The 18,302-nt window shown below is 35.0% G+C and overlaps 1 protein-coding gene across 1 annotated transcript in view; it reads right to left on the reverse strand.

The window, feature by feature from the left end:
- pcdh15a (protocadherin-related 15a) overlaps positions 1-18,302 on the reverse strand; it is a 280,344-nt gene that overhangs the window by 54,507 nt on the left and 207,535 nt on the right. Inside the window, exons 22-23 of the mRNA XM_067385538.1 lie at positions 16,776-16,916; positions 8,123-8,235 (exon numbers count right to left, since the gene is read on the reverse strand). Of these exons, the coding sequence (XP_067241639.1) occupies positions 8,123-8,235; positions 16,776-16,916 (254 nt within the window). The remainder of the gene's footprint in view (positions 1-8,122; positions 8,236-16,775; positions 16,917-18,302) is intronic.

Here is an 18,302-nt window from a genome sequence, read left to right on the forward strand (position 1 = left end):
GGATGGAAGCACTTTCTTCAGCTCATACGCATTGGTCCCTTTCACTGCCATTATAAAGCTTGGATATTTATTCATATTTCTTCGATTATGTTCATCAGAGAGAAGTAAGTCATATACAGGATGATTTGAGGGTGAGTAAAGCTTGGGGTAATTTTCATTTGAAAGTGAACTAATCCTTTAAGACCCTTGTGGTGAAAATCAAGTGTTTAGTGTAATGTTTATGTCTACGTGGTGTTTTTAATATGCTAAGACAAACTATGTGCAAATTCATCTGTCAACACCATTGTTGTGTATTTTCTCCTTAAAACGGCAGTGTACCCTTGTTTCCTACTGTCACAAACAAGTAACCAATCCCGTCAATGTGCAGGGCAGGGCAGGGCTTTTCCACATTGGGCACAAGAACACCTTTAAGAAGGGACAGGAAAAATTGGGTACATATAGTAATATAGTCGATTGATTATGTATGTATATTACCATATACGGCTTTCTCCACTGACTTTTCTATGATGTATAATTTTAGAAGGCTGCTGTCTGCCTTTGAGATGGTGAACGGGAACATGATTTGTGTAACATTAAAGGGCACCTATTATGCCACTTTTTAAAAGATTTAATATTAATCTAAGGTGTCCCCAGAGTGTGTCTGTGAAGTTTCAGCTAAAAATACCCTACAGATAATTTATTATACCATGTTGAAAATGATTTTTTGAGTGAGAGAAAAACAAACTGTTTTCGTGTGTCTCTTTAAATGCAAATGAGCTGCTGCTCCCCACCCCAGAGGGTGGAGCCAATAGCTCTTGCATTCTCTACTAAAAACTAAAACATGATATCTGTATGGTTTTTATAATCATCTCTATCTAGGACACACTCACATGACATTGCAATTCTTCATCATCATAAAGATGATAAACTTTTAACTTTTGACAGACATGTGGATGTCTGACAGGGCGTCCCATGAGTATTAAACTAAGTTGTCTTTCATGTGTTATTGCGATTAAACTGTCAAATACACACAAGGTTATTTCAAAAGCATTCTGTGAATGTATACAGCAAGTGTAAAAAAAAAATAAAAATAATAATAATAATAATAATTTGCATTTAGATATATGTATTAAAGTGAAAGCAGCGTAATATACAGTACCTACTGGTAATATATGCTGTTAATATGACTCAAACAACAAATGAAAAACAGAAAGTCACTCACTGCTCTTGATTTGATTAAATTTAGTAGCTTTAATAAGAACACATTTCTTACTTGAATGCTGCTTGAACACTATAGTACCGCTGCTCGAGCATGGAGAAAATGGGCTAGATGTCCATATGTTGTGGTTCTCCCTTTTTAACCGCATAAGTATACAGTCCATGATAAGGTTTCCCTGTTGTTCAAAAAGTGTCTTTTCCTGGGCAGTTTCTGCTCTGCTCGGTCTCTGCATCGGAAGTATCCCTGGCTAGACAGGACCTACCACAGAGATCTTCCATATGTAGCACTGCCCCACGGGTCAGTCCATATGTGTAATCATCACGCGTTACCTCCCTTCGGCAGGGTGTGACCTCCATAGCTTCCCTCTCCACTAGACTAGGCACACTTCCCCAGTGTTAACAACACTGGTCATGGCTAAAAAAACATGGGAACTGAGAACTGAAGCACTCTTCCCCATGAAATATCACGATAAGAGGAACAGCAGCTATGTCCGTCTCCAGGGTAAGGAGGACTAATTTTCCTTGGGCTAACGTGGGGCGCTGCGTAGGTTACGACTGTGTGGAGGGCAGTTGCCAAAAGGGCACAGGGACTAGTTTTTCATAGGCACCCCAATACATCAGTATCGACGTAACATCGTAAGTGACTGATTGAATGGGAATGTCTCAGTTACTGATGTAATCCTTGTTACAGGGAATGGAGAATGGAGTACGGAGATGTTACGGCCCTCCTGCCACAACCCTGAACCACTGCTGAATAGCCAGGATCCCTGTCTTGCCAAAAGATAAATAAGTGATTGTGAGCCGCCTTATATACCCGTATGTCCAGGTATGAGTGGCTCAGCATGCAATCTCACTGGCCAAAATCCATTGGCTTGTTTAGTTTCCACTCGAAGGAGATTGGGCTCCCAGGCGAGGCACCAATACATCAGTATTCAAGAGACATTACTTAGTCTCTGATTGCCTGGCCTCTGTAATGGATCATAGACCTGTTTTTCCTTTGGATACTTACCTGTACTCACCTGTGTGGATATTTTGTTGATCTCCTGGAAAATCAGCCTGTTCACCCGTTGTTAGAAGCTTACCAGATTTCCATCAATATCATTCAAGTTATGTGCTGTTTATTTTATAGAGCTTCTTGGAAGCTGTATTTTGGTTTACTTGTTTGGGCTTGTTATTTTTCATAACTTGATTTGCTCACAGACTCTGGTGTTTATCACTTTATGTGTGTACTTATTCCAGCAACATTTCTGGGGATTTCTATGTGAAAAAAAAAACACTTTAAGTATACTACCTGAATACTTACCTGTCTGTTTTCCATGTTTGAATAATAAACTCCTGCACTTGAGTATCTTCTGAGCAGTGGTGTAATGTAACAAAGTAATAATACTATGTTACAGTACTTAAGTATTTTTTGGGAGAATCAGTACTTTACTTGAGTTTTTATATTTCTGTCAATTTTTACTTTTACTCCACTACATTTCCTAAATAAAATGTATACTTTTAGCATGTCCAAACAAGTGCTAGCACAACCGCGGTTGATTTCGTTTTCCAGGTTGCGTCCTTTGCTGGAGCGGCTGAGAAGAGTGCACTGTCATTATACAGTACGAGAGTGGCCTCTAGAGGTAAAATAAAAACTATCACCTCGTAGAGTTTGTTTTGACCCGTGACGTGCGGCTGTGTGCTGCACAGAGCGGGACACTTCAAAAACGGATTTAAAATGGACATCAAAACGGTATGTTATACAGTGTACACTACAGTACATGTTTTCATATCATTATTAAGTAATTCGTTTGTTGACTAGATGCTGCATTACTGGAGAACAATAGTATGTTTGGCGTCGAGGCTGAGAGGATGCTAACATTAGTAGTATCTCAAGTGGTTAAAACAATGTGACAAAAACACAAACTGTTTAATGTCATGATTGTTACCATTCATTTGCATTAGTTTATGTCCATTTGTTCGCTGTTATGCATTCATTATCCAGCGAAGTTGCATATTTAAACTGTATCCTCATCATGTAGCGACAGAAACAAAAATCAGAAATGTATTCGATTTCAGTTTTTTTTATCGGCACTTGTAACACATATTTTGATTAGATAATCATCAAGTTTTCTAAAATAAAGGCAAATCATGTATGAAAGTATACATATAATAGACCAAAGCTATGGCTTTGTGTGTAAAGATGGCAATTTTTAAGCATGACTGTTTGGATTTATATGAAATGGTAACACTTTACAATAAAAGTACATTTGTAACATTAAATAAGGTTAATAAAAGTAGTGTTCATTTTCAATTTCAACATTTACATTTTAAAGTTGTCTCTTACATTAGTTATAATGCATTATGAATTAACATGAACGATCAATGTATAATTAATTAAATAAAATTAATAAAATTAATTAATTAAAAATTACAATAAACATTTAGCCTTTTTTAATTCAAAGAAACAAAATGCAAGAAAGAGTTAAAACTGTCACAATCAAAACAAATCTTGCTGCTCAAACTTTTAATAATATATTTTTTTGCTCCTTTTGTATTTTACATTTACTTGTACTTTTACTTTCAACACTTAAGTACATTATAATACAATATACATATATATTAGGGCTGTCAAAATAACGCGTTAAATTTGATTAATTAATCTGAGAAAAAATAACGCAGATTAATCCATTTCGTATTGATCCATACCGTATTGAACCTGGAGCCGTTCTCGCGCACGAGCTCTTTAAAAGTAAGCACCGTCTTTGCACTCTCTGTACCTCACACATAATAATCTAAATCAACTGACACAATGCTAAAAGTTCGTAAGCCCGAATCCATGTTTCACGAGGCGCATTCGGAGAATGTTTTTCCTGAATAACTGTTGGGTGTGAATAATGCTCAAAAGAATGTCACTTCATCTTCTCTGACAGACGCCCTGCACGTGCAGCTAAAATAAATCACACTTTCAGTAAACAAAAAGAAAATCCTATCCAGTGGTGAAGTGTTTTCTGTGTTGACAAATATTAATAACAGTCGCGATTCGCACGCAATGCGTCAACGTCCGCTAATGTCCAATTCGCGACCTAATGACTCATTTGAACAGATTCATTTTAATGAATCATGACAACAACTGATCTGTCCACACGGTCTACAATGAATCATTTACTCGAACAAATCTGAAATGAGAACATAAGTGTGCTTTACTCCATTTAGCAAGAGTGGTTAGTAAAATTAAATCAAAAATTAAATCAAGAAAGAATTACAGTAAGAGTGACGGGTACTTTATTGTCAGTATCGGGCTCGCAGATCATGTGGGTAAGGCACTATTTACTGTTTGTGTGGATGACCATGTCTGTCACCACCGAAGACCATTTTTGACCCAGGAAAAACCCTGCATTGATTTATGTATGCGATTAATTTAGATTAATTAATCACAGAGTATGTAATTAATTAGATTAAAATTTTTAATCTATTGACAGCGCTAATATATATATATATATATATATATATATATATATATATATATATACTTTTACTCAAGTATGGTTTTCGAGTACTTTATACACCACTGCTTCTGAGTATCTTTCTTTTGTGTCTTATATATCGTTACAGACATAAATTATTATTATTATTATTATTATTATTATTAATAAAAATAATTAAATAAAAATTAGAATTATTTGTTTTGGTCGGTAAGAAGTCTCTTATGCTTACAAAGGCTGCAATTATTTGATAAAAAATACAGCAAATACAGCAACAGTATTATTGTTTGATGATTCTTTGATGAATAGAAAGTTCAAAAGAACAGTATTTATTTGAAATAGATTTTTTTTTTTTTTTATGAAAGAATGTAAAAGTCTTTACTGTCACTTTTAATCCTTACTGAATAAAAGCATTTCTTTCTGAATGAAAGTTTATTTTTTTTATTTTGCATTCAGCTAAAATATTCTTATTTTACACATCGAAAGCTGAAATAATTTCATATGCATGTTTTTAGTTTATTTATTGTTAATTTACACAGACAAATGAACAGCTGAAGGTCTTTGGGCTTTATATCCAGCTATGCTAATGATAATAGCACACTGGCCCGATCGAGCACTGGAGTTTAGCTCATTTCAGGAGCCAGCTGTGATGTATCAATCTTACCGATGAATGACTATCTCTCAGTCTCAAGCCTAAAATAGACTGCCTTTTTATTTATAATTGCTATGGAAACTGCTGGTCTGAGAACATCAGTAGGACTCTGAGATGAAGGCAATGCTTCAGAAAGATCATGACCTCGGAAACAAACATGGAAGAGAAGTTTGTGCTCCTAAGAGTGGAAATGCTACCTACAAGAAATCCCTCAATAATGACAGACAGTCCACACTCAATCTGACAGAGAAACAGCTCAAATCCCAGTATGACTGCTAGAACAAACAAGACAACTCAAGTATATATATATATATATATATATATATATATATATATATATATATATATATATATATATATATATACACATCAGTGGTCTCAAAATGCCGGCCCACGGGCCATTTACGGCCCGCCCTCCCACAATCCGGCCCACTAAATTATTATTATTATTATTATTATTATTATTCTCTAGTTGCTACCGGTCTGATATGCAAAGAGTCGCCGTTCAATAGGGGCATTCACATATCACGCCGCATTCTCCTTTCCAATGCGATTTCTCTCTAGTTGCGTCTGTCGTTGCTATGCAACCATGAGCCACGCTCTCAACCGCGTCACTTCTATTATGAGCGCGCTTGCCTAAATTACAGTAAAAGCATATATATATTTTTTTTGAAAAGGGGAAATCATTGGAAACGTTTTTACGTATATATATATATATATACACATGAAAGTACACAATAAAATGGCATATTCTTTCTGACCAGAAGAACAAAACTCTCGTTCTGCCAGTTGCCGTTCTGCCAGTTGTTTAGAGATAGAGATGAAAGGGGAAAACAACAGTTTTACCTTATGGTGAAAATATACAGACATAGAAACAGATCCCGCAGTTCCAGGTACAGTATGCATCCCATAATAAAAAGTCTATTGACTATATATACAGTATCTCACAGAAGTGAGTACACCCCTCACGTTTTTGTAAATATTTTATTATATCTTTTCATGTGACAACACTGAAGAAATGACACTTTGCCTCAATGTAAAGTAGTGAGTGTACAGCTTGTATAACATTGAAAATTTGCTGTCCGCTCAAAATAACTCAACACACAGCCATTAACCGCTGGCCACAAAAGTGAGTACACCCCTACACCACTTAAATGTCTGTTTATGCACTTGGCGAAGGGAGCAACGAAAGACAACGTAATTTCCTCATTATCTTCACCTGGAATGTTACCATGACAACACAGCATGGTGTCCATTACCCAATTAGCTGTTCTTACAACAGGAATTTCATATTATTGCTGTTAATATAATAACTGCAAATAAATATACATTTTATAATGAAGTTTTCAAAATATGCATTATATATGTGTGTTTGTGTGTGTGTGTGTGTGTGTGTGTGTGTGTGTGTGTATTCCTCTCTGCTCTCAACTTTAAAACTGGACGTCTCTTCTTAGGACCCTCACATTTATCTAAGGCATCTACTACACATTAACCACATTAAACACTTACCCAAAGTATGAAACTTATTTAAATTTGATATAAAATTTCTGTAATATATTACAAACAAATCAACAGGAATTATTCTTTGATGTTTGTTACATTAATTCGAACTCTCCTGCCATCTAGCTTTAAAATGGATTGCGAGGACTCTTGACCCTGGGTCACATGACCATAAATGATAAAATTACTTCCTTGAAGTGTCCATCGCATACATATACATAGATACCTCATTAGTGTCTGTTTCTAATGGGCTGCTATTTGTAAGCCATCCGCCATATCTGCATATAGACATTAGCAGATGGGTTTCACAGCATTCACAGCAGAACTATGATTTTTTTAACATTCAGTTTTAAGTTCGTAAGATAAATTAGCTCTACTTTACCAGTAGGTGGCGTAGTCCACAAAAATCACTATATTCCATTAGAACCAAGGGATCTACAGAGAGCAGAGAGCATGGCCAAAATAGCAAGCCTCACTTGCTCTCAGATCCATTGATGTGATACATGTGAACACATTGGTGTGTGTGTATATATATATTTATTTACCAAAAAAAAAAAAAAAAAAGATTCAAAAAAAGCTCTAGGAAATGTGTGAAAAAAGTTTCACAACTTAAAATGGTTGAAAATCTGGTTAGTTGAACTTAGCATGACCCAAGGCAAAATATCAGACACAATAAATAAATTGAACAAAATTGAGTTATAAGCTAAAGTTATAAGTTAAAATTTATATGAAAACTTGAGACATTATCCCCCAGTTTCACAGACAAGGCTTAAGCTAGTGCTAGACTAAAATTCACATTTGAGCTGTTTTAACTCAAAGAAACTTGTACTGACATATCTTAAAATATATATTTTTTATTTCTAGGGTGTTTATAAAAGTTACTTAAATGCCCTAATTGAAATAAGGCCTAATCCTGTCTGTGAAACCGGCGTATAATTTCACAGTGTTGCTCAATAGTATCATAAGATTTTGTGTCTTCATTAATCAAAATTAAAAAAAAAAAGTCTCCAACGTTTAATTCTAAACCCCCTGACATGTTGAGCCAGACTCCTCAATATCCACGTTACTGACAAGCTGCAGATGTACCCTTTGGAACCAACAGCGTTTGAGAGCTGTAGACCAGCTCCAGTCAACCTCCCCACACTCCTAGTCACATATTCACAGATAACACTCATTACTCATGCAGAGATTCTGAATCAGCCTGGGGGGAATATGTGCTAAACTAATTCTGACTCACAGAGCTCAAACAGAACATGTCATAAATAAGTAAACGTCTGTTCTCTTGCTCTCAACAGACAGCGGGACCCACCTGTACTCTTCCTCAGTGAAGATGGGAATCCTGGAGGGCTGAAGCACAGTGATTTCCACTGTGGTTCTGTTAATCTTCACCGGCTCTCCATCGTCATAGGCGATGACCACCAGCTATGAGAAAAGGTCATTAAAAATACATTAAAATGCAGTTCATACAGACAATGACTTGTTTCTGAATTAAAATTTTGATATTTTTGTAGGCCATAAATAAAATGTCTAGGTGTTGTAACCACCTAGAGATTGCAACAAAAAATAAAATTCTTTAAGAAAAAACATAATTTTGCAGAATATTTTAATATTTAATAAAATAAGTAAGATAAAGCTTAAAAATGTTTAAAAAGATAAAAGAATAAAACTATTGCCTTCCACGTCATTGTTAGTGTCGTATTTGTCTCACGTAGCCAGAGCTTCAGACTGACGGCAGAAGGTCTGGACTCCACTGCAAGCTTTCATTGGCCAAAGACCGCCAAAGAAAACATCTGACCGTCATGTAAAGCAACCAATCACAGTTTGTTTTGTTCTGTGTCATGTTTAGGGGTGTGACAATTCAAAGTGGATGTCCCTACGATAACAGACTGGTGTGCAGATAATAAATTATTCGTTCAAGATCTTTATGCAAGTGTACTGCAACAATGGCGCAGCAAACTTCACATATTTGATCCATTGTCACAGATGTAAACACAACAGCTTTTTTCTTCCATGAGGGGTTTGGCCAAAGACATTTAAAGGCAAGCCTGCAACCTTAGCCGAATAATGTGTAATGCCTGCTAACGCTGCAGTACGCAGGGAGGAGACATATGGGTTATTGACGGATAAGGTTTTTAATATTGTAAAAAATAAAACCTAATGGAGATGGAGAGTTTTATTAAATGTTAACAATGAGATTATGTGGTTTTTATAATCAATTAACACTTTTTTTTTTCTTTTTCATTGTTCAAGACGGACATCATTCAAGACGGACTAAATTTTTTCACCCAAAAAAGTCCAAACCAAAATTTTGGTTTTACTAAATGACACTTTTGGTTATACCGAATGATGGTATTTTCAAACAATGCTAACAGGCTGAAATCTAGTTAGTTAACTTACTAGCTAGCTAGGAAAAGGACAAACAAACATTTTATATTTAGTCTTAAAAATATTACAACATTTTCCATGTTTTATATTGGTTGTACCGAATGACATTATGTTTCTGGACATGCGTATGAGCAAGTAAAAACATGAATTTGTCAAATAGTTTAAAGTTAGTTACTTTGCTTCATGGCTATGTGGTCCTTTGCAGGCGTCTGAATGATGTCACATCCTGTCACATGATACTGACCGCATGACTTGATCCAAAATGGTCCCTTCATATTGGTTACTCCGAATGACATCAATTAAATTAATTTTTTCGGACATTTCCGGCAATGACTTTTACACAAATTTAAATCCATTTTGTACTATGTTGATATATGATGTTATAAAATCATGCCAGTGTGACAGGTTAAGTTTCTTTAAAGGGGACCTATTATGCAAAATTAACTTTTGCATGGTGTTTGGACATAAATGTTTGTTGGCAGTGTGTGTACAGAACCGCCCTATAATGATAAAAATCCACCCACTCCTTTTTTTAAATCCCCATAAATCATAAGCAGTCTCTTAGAACAAGCTGTTTCTAGATCCCTGGCAGTGTGACGTCACAAAAGCCACAGGCCCCGCCCACGAATGTTGACAGACACTGAAGTTTGAACATAGAACCGCCCTGAGTTCACAGCAAATTTACGCAGCCCGCCATTACTGCACTGATGAGAGTGTCTCCCAAGCGTTTTGTGTTTGGTGTTCTGTAGCTGGATGGATTAATCTACATAACTTAGCTCTCTTCATTTACTACCTAAATCTGAGCTGCTGAAAACGAGGTGAATTAACTTGGTTTTCCAGGAAAATGCCCCCTCAGTTCTGTCGAAATTCGTTTATGTCTGCGCGAATCATTTCACACCGGACTGCTTTGTGAACGAATATCAATACAAAGAGACAATACAAAACAGAGACTGTGCTAAAAATGTGCTACTCAAGGATAGATCAGTAAACTCTTCATGATCCATCTTACAGTCTCCAGAGTGATACTGGATACGGCAGTAATGAAGGTGAGAGCACTTTATTACAGTTCATCAGAGTTTATTTACGGGTATAAAGTTTACGCACCACCCAAAAGGCATAAGGTCTTTATATATTCGTCTACTGTTAGTTGTAATGAGTGTTTCTGTGTTCTTCGCAATGTTTGTTGGAAATAATAAAGGAAAAGAGAGAGAGTTTATGGATAATATTTTAATGCACACTTGCAGTGTTTTATTAAGCTCTTACAGTGATTTTTTAGAGTGAAAACGGATGCTTCATATTTTGTGTGAAGTACAATAAATGTTATAAAACTCATCAGTATAGTTTTGGCCATCATTTGGACGGTACAACTAATATAGTGGATAAAAACAAGACGACAATATAAGTTATAACCGTAATTGAACTAAACTATACCTGTTCTATCTCCATGCTGCATATATTCGCAGTTTCTGACATTATAGTGCGTCCTGACTGACTCCTGTCACCTGAAGCTCCACCCTCCACCCCGATCGCAGCAGCTCATTTGCATTTAAAGGGCACACACTGAAATGGTGCATTTTTGCTCACCCCCAAAAAGTGGAAATTTTAACATGCTATAAAAAAAAAAAGATCTGTCGGGGTATTTTGTACTTAAACTTCACATACACACTCTGGGGACACCAGAGACTTATTTTACATCTTGTGAAATGGGGCATAATAGGTCCCCTTTAATATTTGTTTCTTTATATGTTTGTTAATGGTGTATATCTCAACTCGGGAGACACGCCCACTGCCAGGGAGCTGCGTTCTGTCATGGAGCACACCTGTGCGGTGCAATCACCGAAGTGTGTTAGTGGCTTTATAAAAAGCATGTCTAAGTGTGGCGTTGTGATTCCTCTGTGTGCATGTTGTGGACAGAAAAGGTCTTTTGGCTTTTATTTCCTGTTGCTTTCCCCTGGTGAGTCGCCTGATTTATTTCCCTTTTTCATAGATGCAGATCATAGTCTAAATATGTGTTTGTTACCAGGGATGCGTGTGCGTGAAGTGACGATCGAGCGCAGGTATCATAAAGTTACAATAGTCTGAATCTTGCTTGGGAGGTAAGACACTTTTCTCGCAGGTTCTTTTTTGAGAGGGGAAAATCATTGGAAACGTTTTTACTATTTGTTGTTTTGTTTTCAGGTGCGGCCTAAGAGTGCTAGCTGCTGTTTGATATACCTGTTTTATACCTGTTTTATATACGCGTTTCATGTTTCATTGACTGATGTCATATATATATTGCACTGCTGATTAAACTGTGTTTTAAAGATTATTCTACCCAATTTATCTGTACGACATGTTTGAATAAGTGTTGAACGCTTTCATCCTTCGTGCAAGTATATTAAACTAACATGCTTTGTATTCTTCTCCAGTGAAGCAGCTTGGACTACTTTTAAATATTAATTGTGATTTATCCATTGTTATTGTGTCTCTATTTTATTTTCTTTCTTTATTTTGGTTGTATAAGTATTTTTTGCTCTGTATTTATCTACATTATTTGATGAGCTGTGATATTGAGGTTTAACGGAAGGGGAGAATATTTGTTTTTTTAATTATCTATTTATTTTTATCACTTTAAGAATTATGCACTGATTTCTGTGTGTGTCACTTCTGTTAAAGTGGACTTATACTAGTTTCATAGTAACTGTGGGTAAATAACTGGTAAACTGTATAAGAGATTTCTTTGATTAAGAACATTTTAGAGTTAATGATTTTTGTGGAATAAATTTATGCTATTTTTGGAAAGTCACGTATCTCTTTGATTCCATCCGAACCAGCAGGATCCTTCATCGTATTGTACTTCCTTTTGGTTGAATTCTCTTTTTGGTGTATGTATTTTATTTTTTCTTGGTAGAGAATAACCTAGGTGGCGTAGTCTGGGTTTCTTTTTCTACTTTTAGCCAAAGGTTACACCAGAATAAAAGAATATATACATTTATTACATTTTAAGATATTTTACTCACAAATGAAATGGCTGTACTGGCCTTTGGATGGTTAAACAGAACGACTTTTGATCCTTCAAAATCTTTAAAAAAAATGTATATGTAGCAAAATATAAGTTTTGGATTCAATAAAAGAGATCTAGTTGGATATCATCAAACTTTGGATACCATATCTTTGTTTATTATTATTAAGGCCTTTGGACAAAAAAAAAAAAAAAGACCGTCACGTCATAAGAGATGACACAGACAATTGTGTGACAGGTATGATTCAGTTTATGGCACTTATTAATTTCTATGAGATTCCAAACCAGAAAGAATAGCTCCCATAACTGTAGCAAATTCTTCTGGGGTTATTGGTATTTGGAGAGAAATTCTGAGTACCTGAACAAAAGACCTTGGTTATTAAACAACTGCTCCACCAAAAACAATCTATTACTAAACCAATTATCATAAAACAAAGATTTGTCCTTGAAAATCAATAAATACAAATAAAACACAACTGTGGTGAAAGATTATGTTTATAAATCAGATGTTAAGAGAAAGTTTGATAAGGAGTTTGGATATGTCAGAACAAGAGAAAACAAATGCCACCAAGTTGTCAAAAAAACAAGTTGAATAAAGACACTCCAAATAGAAGATGGTTTTGATAGGTATTGATTCAGCCAATTAATTTTAAAGGGGACATATTATGCAAAATTCACTTTTGCACGGTGTTTGGTTATAAATATTCATAAATGTGTGTACACAACCACCCTATAATGATAAAAAACCATCCACTCAGATTTAAATACTTACACATGGAATTTGAACACCGACTGTAATCGCAGACTGAACGCAACTGGCTTTGACTGGACGCGTTTGAGCGTGATCAGTCATAAGTATCAATTTACATTCATAATCGGCCTTACAATCGTTAAGTGTGTGCGTGGCTTTACAAAGATTTTCTAGAGTGAACACGGAAGCTTCATCTTTTGTGTAAAGCAAAATAAACATCCTAAAACTCATCTGTATAGTTTTGGCCATCATTTGGACAGGGTCTGGTACAAGAAGACAATATAAGTTAAAACTGTAATTGAACTAAACTATACCTGTTCTATCTCCAAGCAGCATGTATTCACAGTTTCTGACATTATAGTGCATCCTGACACCAGAGAATCAGTTCTTGAAGCTCCGCCCTCTTAGGCCGAACACAGCAGCTCATTTGCATTTAAAGGGCACACACTGAAATGGTGTGTTTTTGCTCAACCCCAAAAAGTGACAATTTTAACTAGCTATAAAAAATTATCTGTGGGGTATTTTGAGCTAAAATTTCACATACACACTCTGGGGACATCAGAGACTTATTTTACATCTTGTAAAATGGGGCACAGGTCCCCTTTAAATGAGTTATTGAGGGAATCAAAATCAATCAAATTCAGACCACCATTATTGTAAGAGTTTAATATGACTGACTTTCTTATATAGTGAGATTTGTTATATTTTATTAAAACCTCAGTAATTAATTTACACGTGGGCTGATCCACAAAGAGAGACTGAGCTGAGTAAGCCAAATGAGACCGAGGCTTAGTGAGCAGTGTTCTGCCTTTTAAGGACAGATCCCTTTGTAACCAGCATTTGCATTTTTGTGTGTTTTTGGTGATAATAGGTTTGAAGTCTGCAATTAATAGCAATTCACATTCATCTGTTCAATTAAATTTAACCCTAAGCTTCAGAAAAGAACTGAAGAACAAACAAAGCCACTGGAATTTGTGACGAATCATTTACAATAAAGCTGTATAGTCAGCTAGTTGACTAATTATTATTTTAGTTTTGGCTATAAATGACTACTACTGATTTGTGAAACATCAGACGTTCAGCCAACGTGTCGTATAGCCAAAATAAAGAAAGTCATTTTGTTGTCATGTGATAAGAAAACAGGAAATGATATCATTGAGGACCACTGTTGGCCCTTCTGTGTAAAAATCCATACTTTTTTCATGACATGGTTAGTTCAGTTTTTTAAAAGTAAAATTAAATAACTGCAAGAAAACTTCATGATATTCATTTTAAATTCCATGGTATTTGAATGTGATTATTATTTTTTACTTGAAAACTTATAATAAAGTCGGGTACACTCATTCAAGGTAAAATTAAAATATGTCATTGCTTTTCACTTGATGGTTATAACCTTTAGACATTTCTAATCAATTTTATTTCTTGAAAATGCTATAATCCTTTCTTTCTTTCTTTCTTTCTTTCTTTCTTTCTTTCTTTCTTTCTTTCTTTCTTTCTTTCTTTCTTTCTTTCTTTCTTTCTTTCTTTCTTTCTTTCTCTTTCTTTCTTTCTTTCTCTTCCAAAATTTTATCAACATGACTACACATTTAAATGGCACATATTTTCAACTAGATTTTTTTTTTCCCAATGCATCTTATAATCGTGGACTTCATTATTTGTCAGTGAACCATAACCACTGTGCCAAAGAAAGAAAGACACACACACACATATATATAGCTGTAAATATGAACATAAATACATCACAAAAACAATATATTATAATAATATATATAATATATTATTTTATGACAGACAAATATGTCTATTTGTTGCTCAGATACTTTACATTTGCACAAATTATACAAAGAGGATAAATGCTAAAAAAATATTTAGATGTGCATTTTATTGATTAAATGACGTGTCAGCCACTATTCCCATATAAACACCATAAAACCTACATTTGCTCAATGGTAAATTGATTTAATCTCACTTAACGTTAGGTTAATTAATTTATGTATTGATTCAGGTCTTAGTAGAGGAGACAGTGACTAAGGAGTTCACAAGTCTGTGAATGTAGCAGAAATACACATATGCTATAGTTATCATTTTAATCCAGTGACTCCCCCTTCTCTTTTAATTGACTATGATAAGGTAGTGACCCTCAAGTAAACCTGAAGGACATCTTTTGTCATTGGAGATAATTGGTCTACGCTTCAGTCTGACTGCTATAAATAAACATTTTAAAGTGACATTGTGCTTTGTGCTTTTTCCATCATGAGAAACAAGTAGAACAATATTCTGTCTTGGTGGACAGCAGTATACTTTTGTGCCTCATTAATAGAACAGTATGATTTAAAGATCAGCATGCTGATATTTTATTAGCGGCCATCTGACAAACAATTTCCAAGTCTGATCATGTTTAAAACATTACAAAGAGAATCAAACTGACCTCAGCTCAGCAAAACGTTTGTTTGATGCTGGATTTCAATAACATGAAAGTGGTACATTTTAAAAAAGGTTCTGTTTGTTAGCATTATCTAATTCATGAGTTATCATGAACTAAAAGTTAACTATACTTTCACAGCATTTCAAGCATTACAACATTTCAAGTTTAATAAATTAACTAATGTTAATGTATACATTTCAAGTACATTTTTACATTATTTAGTGTATTATAAATGAACATGAATTAACAATGAACAATAGTTTATTAATAAAGTAACATTAACCTAAATGTAAATGCTGTAAACGCATAATGAATTGAACACTATTTTAAAGTGTTACCATAAAACTTAATGTTTAATATGTCCAAAAATCAAATGTATTTAAGCTATTTTCAGTTTTTCTGTTGTCTGCAAATTGCTGTGAAGTGCCCCATTATACTATTTTAAAGGTCCTTAATATTGTTCTCCTGCAATAGGTTTACATGCATCCAATTAAGTTAAAAAAATGCTTTGCATTCATATTTCAGCATCCTCTTTTATCAGTGTTTGAAACGGTTAGATCAAGGATCTTGTCTCTCTAAACCCCTCCTTTCTGTGAGCCTACCCTGCTCTGATTGGCCATAATTTGACTCATTCCCGCTGATTTTGTGCTCACACTCAAAGTGAAAGTGTGCACACATACGCGTCAGGTATTAAAGTGACAGCAGCCTAATATATTTGCTGCCAAATTATGCCAAAATATCTATGTGGCAGCTATTCCCCATGGAGTTAATATCAAAATTGTGGCCAGTGGAAATGCTAAGTGGCTAGTAACTTTGAAAAACCACTAGCCACAGTGGCTGGTGAGCAAAGAAGTTAATGTCAAGCACTGGTAACGATGGCATCGGTTTTACCATATCAATTCGATCCTGACTTGTAATCCTTAAGAATTGCATGCAAAGTGGATTTTCTTCAGCAGCACAGAAAACAGTGTCTTCTCGACATGTCAACAACTTGAACCAAACTCTTTCAGGCCTCAGAAACAAGAAAAGTGTTTGAGGGCGGGTCAAAGTAGACGTTGTTCACGGATAGTCAATGAAGACCACAGCCTGGCATTATATTAAATTGTTACAAACCTACGTAGTTTCATGCAGGAAGTAAGACTAGAATTACTCATTTCAGGCAGTTCAGAATTGTTCTTTAATTTGGGGACACAATAACCCATTTACCATTCACTTTTATCTTTGAAACTTTCCAGACCTTTTTTCATTCACAAACAGCTATATCACACATTACATGAAAGTTAAAATCCTGAAAAAGCATAATATGGGCACTTTAAATCACACTGGGCTGAAATCAAACTGGATTCTGGCACAAGTGAAGGTCATAACAGTTGAAGAACAGCCTGTCGGCCCAGACTCACCTTGAAAACGGTGTTGGGTTGCTCATTCAGGTTGACTTTGGTGATAACTCGTCCTGTGTCCGTTTCTACATCAAAGATACTTCCACTGTACGGTGACAGATCCTGATCCACTCTGTAGCGCACTTTACTGGCAGGCGTACCCTAAGGGAGGAACACGGTGAGTATCAACACATTCCTAGAGCAAACCTACTTAGATTTAAAGGACCAAAGCTGGTGTATCATTATAAATAATTCTATATGCATCACATTATTATATAATTACAGACTGCTATTGTTATCACTGCTTCAAAAAGCCTTAATTATATATTCTTTCTATGATATCAAATCATAGTCATTTGCAGAATATTTTCCAAGCTGCTATTTTCCACACAACGAAAGAAGACAGAAATGATCAGCTCATCAGCTCATAAAAAGGACAAAAAATGGTCTTATTTGCTATTTTTCAAGTCTTTTGAAGTCATACAATATCTTACATCAATGACATCAAATGCAACTGAAATGTACAATACCACTGAAAAGTTTGAGCCAGTAATATATTTATTTTGAAATAAATTAAAAATGTATTTGACCACAATAAGGACACATTAAATTAATCAAAAGTGACAGTAAACATTTGTGATACAAAATATTTCTATTTCAAATAAATGCTGCTCTTCTGAACTTTTTTATTAATCAAAGAATCCTGGAAAAAATGTTTTCAACATTGATAATAATAATAATAATAATAATAATAAATGTTTCTTGAGCACCAAATTAGCATATTAGACTGATTTCTGAAGGATGAATGAAGACTGATGCTGAAAATTTAGCTTTCATATCACAGGAATAAATAGAAATCTTTTCTTAACATTATGGTCAAAAATATGTTGGAATGTATGGAAAAGAACAGCTTGAACATTCTGCAAAACATCTCCTTTTCTGTAAATCATATGTTTAGAAAGACAAGAGGGTGAATAAATAATGGCAGAATTTATTTTGGGGGAACTATTCCTTTAAAGGATTGACTCTTCTTTGAATAGCTAGTTTGAACTTCCTCAAAGGTCTCTCGGGCATCGTGTTTTGTAGAGCTACAGAGAGCTCAGTCTGCCGCACCTCATTCTACTGATACTTTACAGCTCTTCCGTCTGGCTGTGTCATAAATGTTTGATGCTTTGTGCTGTGGTAAACATACAAAGTCATTTATACTGCAGGAGAAAGAGACAGAAACAACATCACATTTACATCTCTGACAGCCAAGAAATTAGTTTCTAGTCTTTTTTTTTTTTTTTTAAGTCCATGTCACAATTTTTCTATGGCTTATTATTTGTGTCATATGTCTCTGGCACCCCCCATGTTTTCAAAGCATTATTTAAAGAAGAAATGCATAATTTAACAGCTTCTTTGGCAGGCCATAAAAATAAACAGAACTGTAGTCTGCTTGACAACAGACAGAATGAACACGAAGAGTAAAACAGACAGATTTACCTCACCCGACCACCTTAATCTCTGTTAAGACGATCACATCACTACGTTTAGGGAAAGTAAAGT

This window comes from Chanodichthys erythropterus, chromosome 5 (assembly GCF_024489055.1).
Source record: "Chanodichthys erythropterus isolate Z2021 chromosome 5, ASM2448905v1, whole genome shotgun sequence".
In the NCBI taxonomy this organism is placed as follows: domain Eukaryota; kingdom Metazoa; phylum Chordata; class Actinopteri; order Cypriniformes; family Xenocyprididae; genus Chanodichthys; species Chanodichthys erythropterus.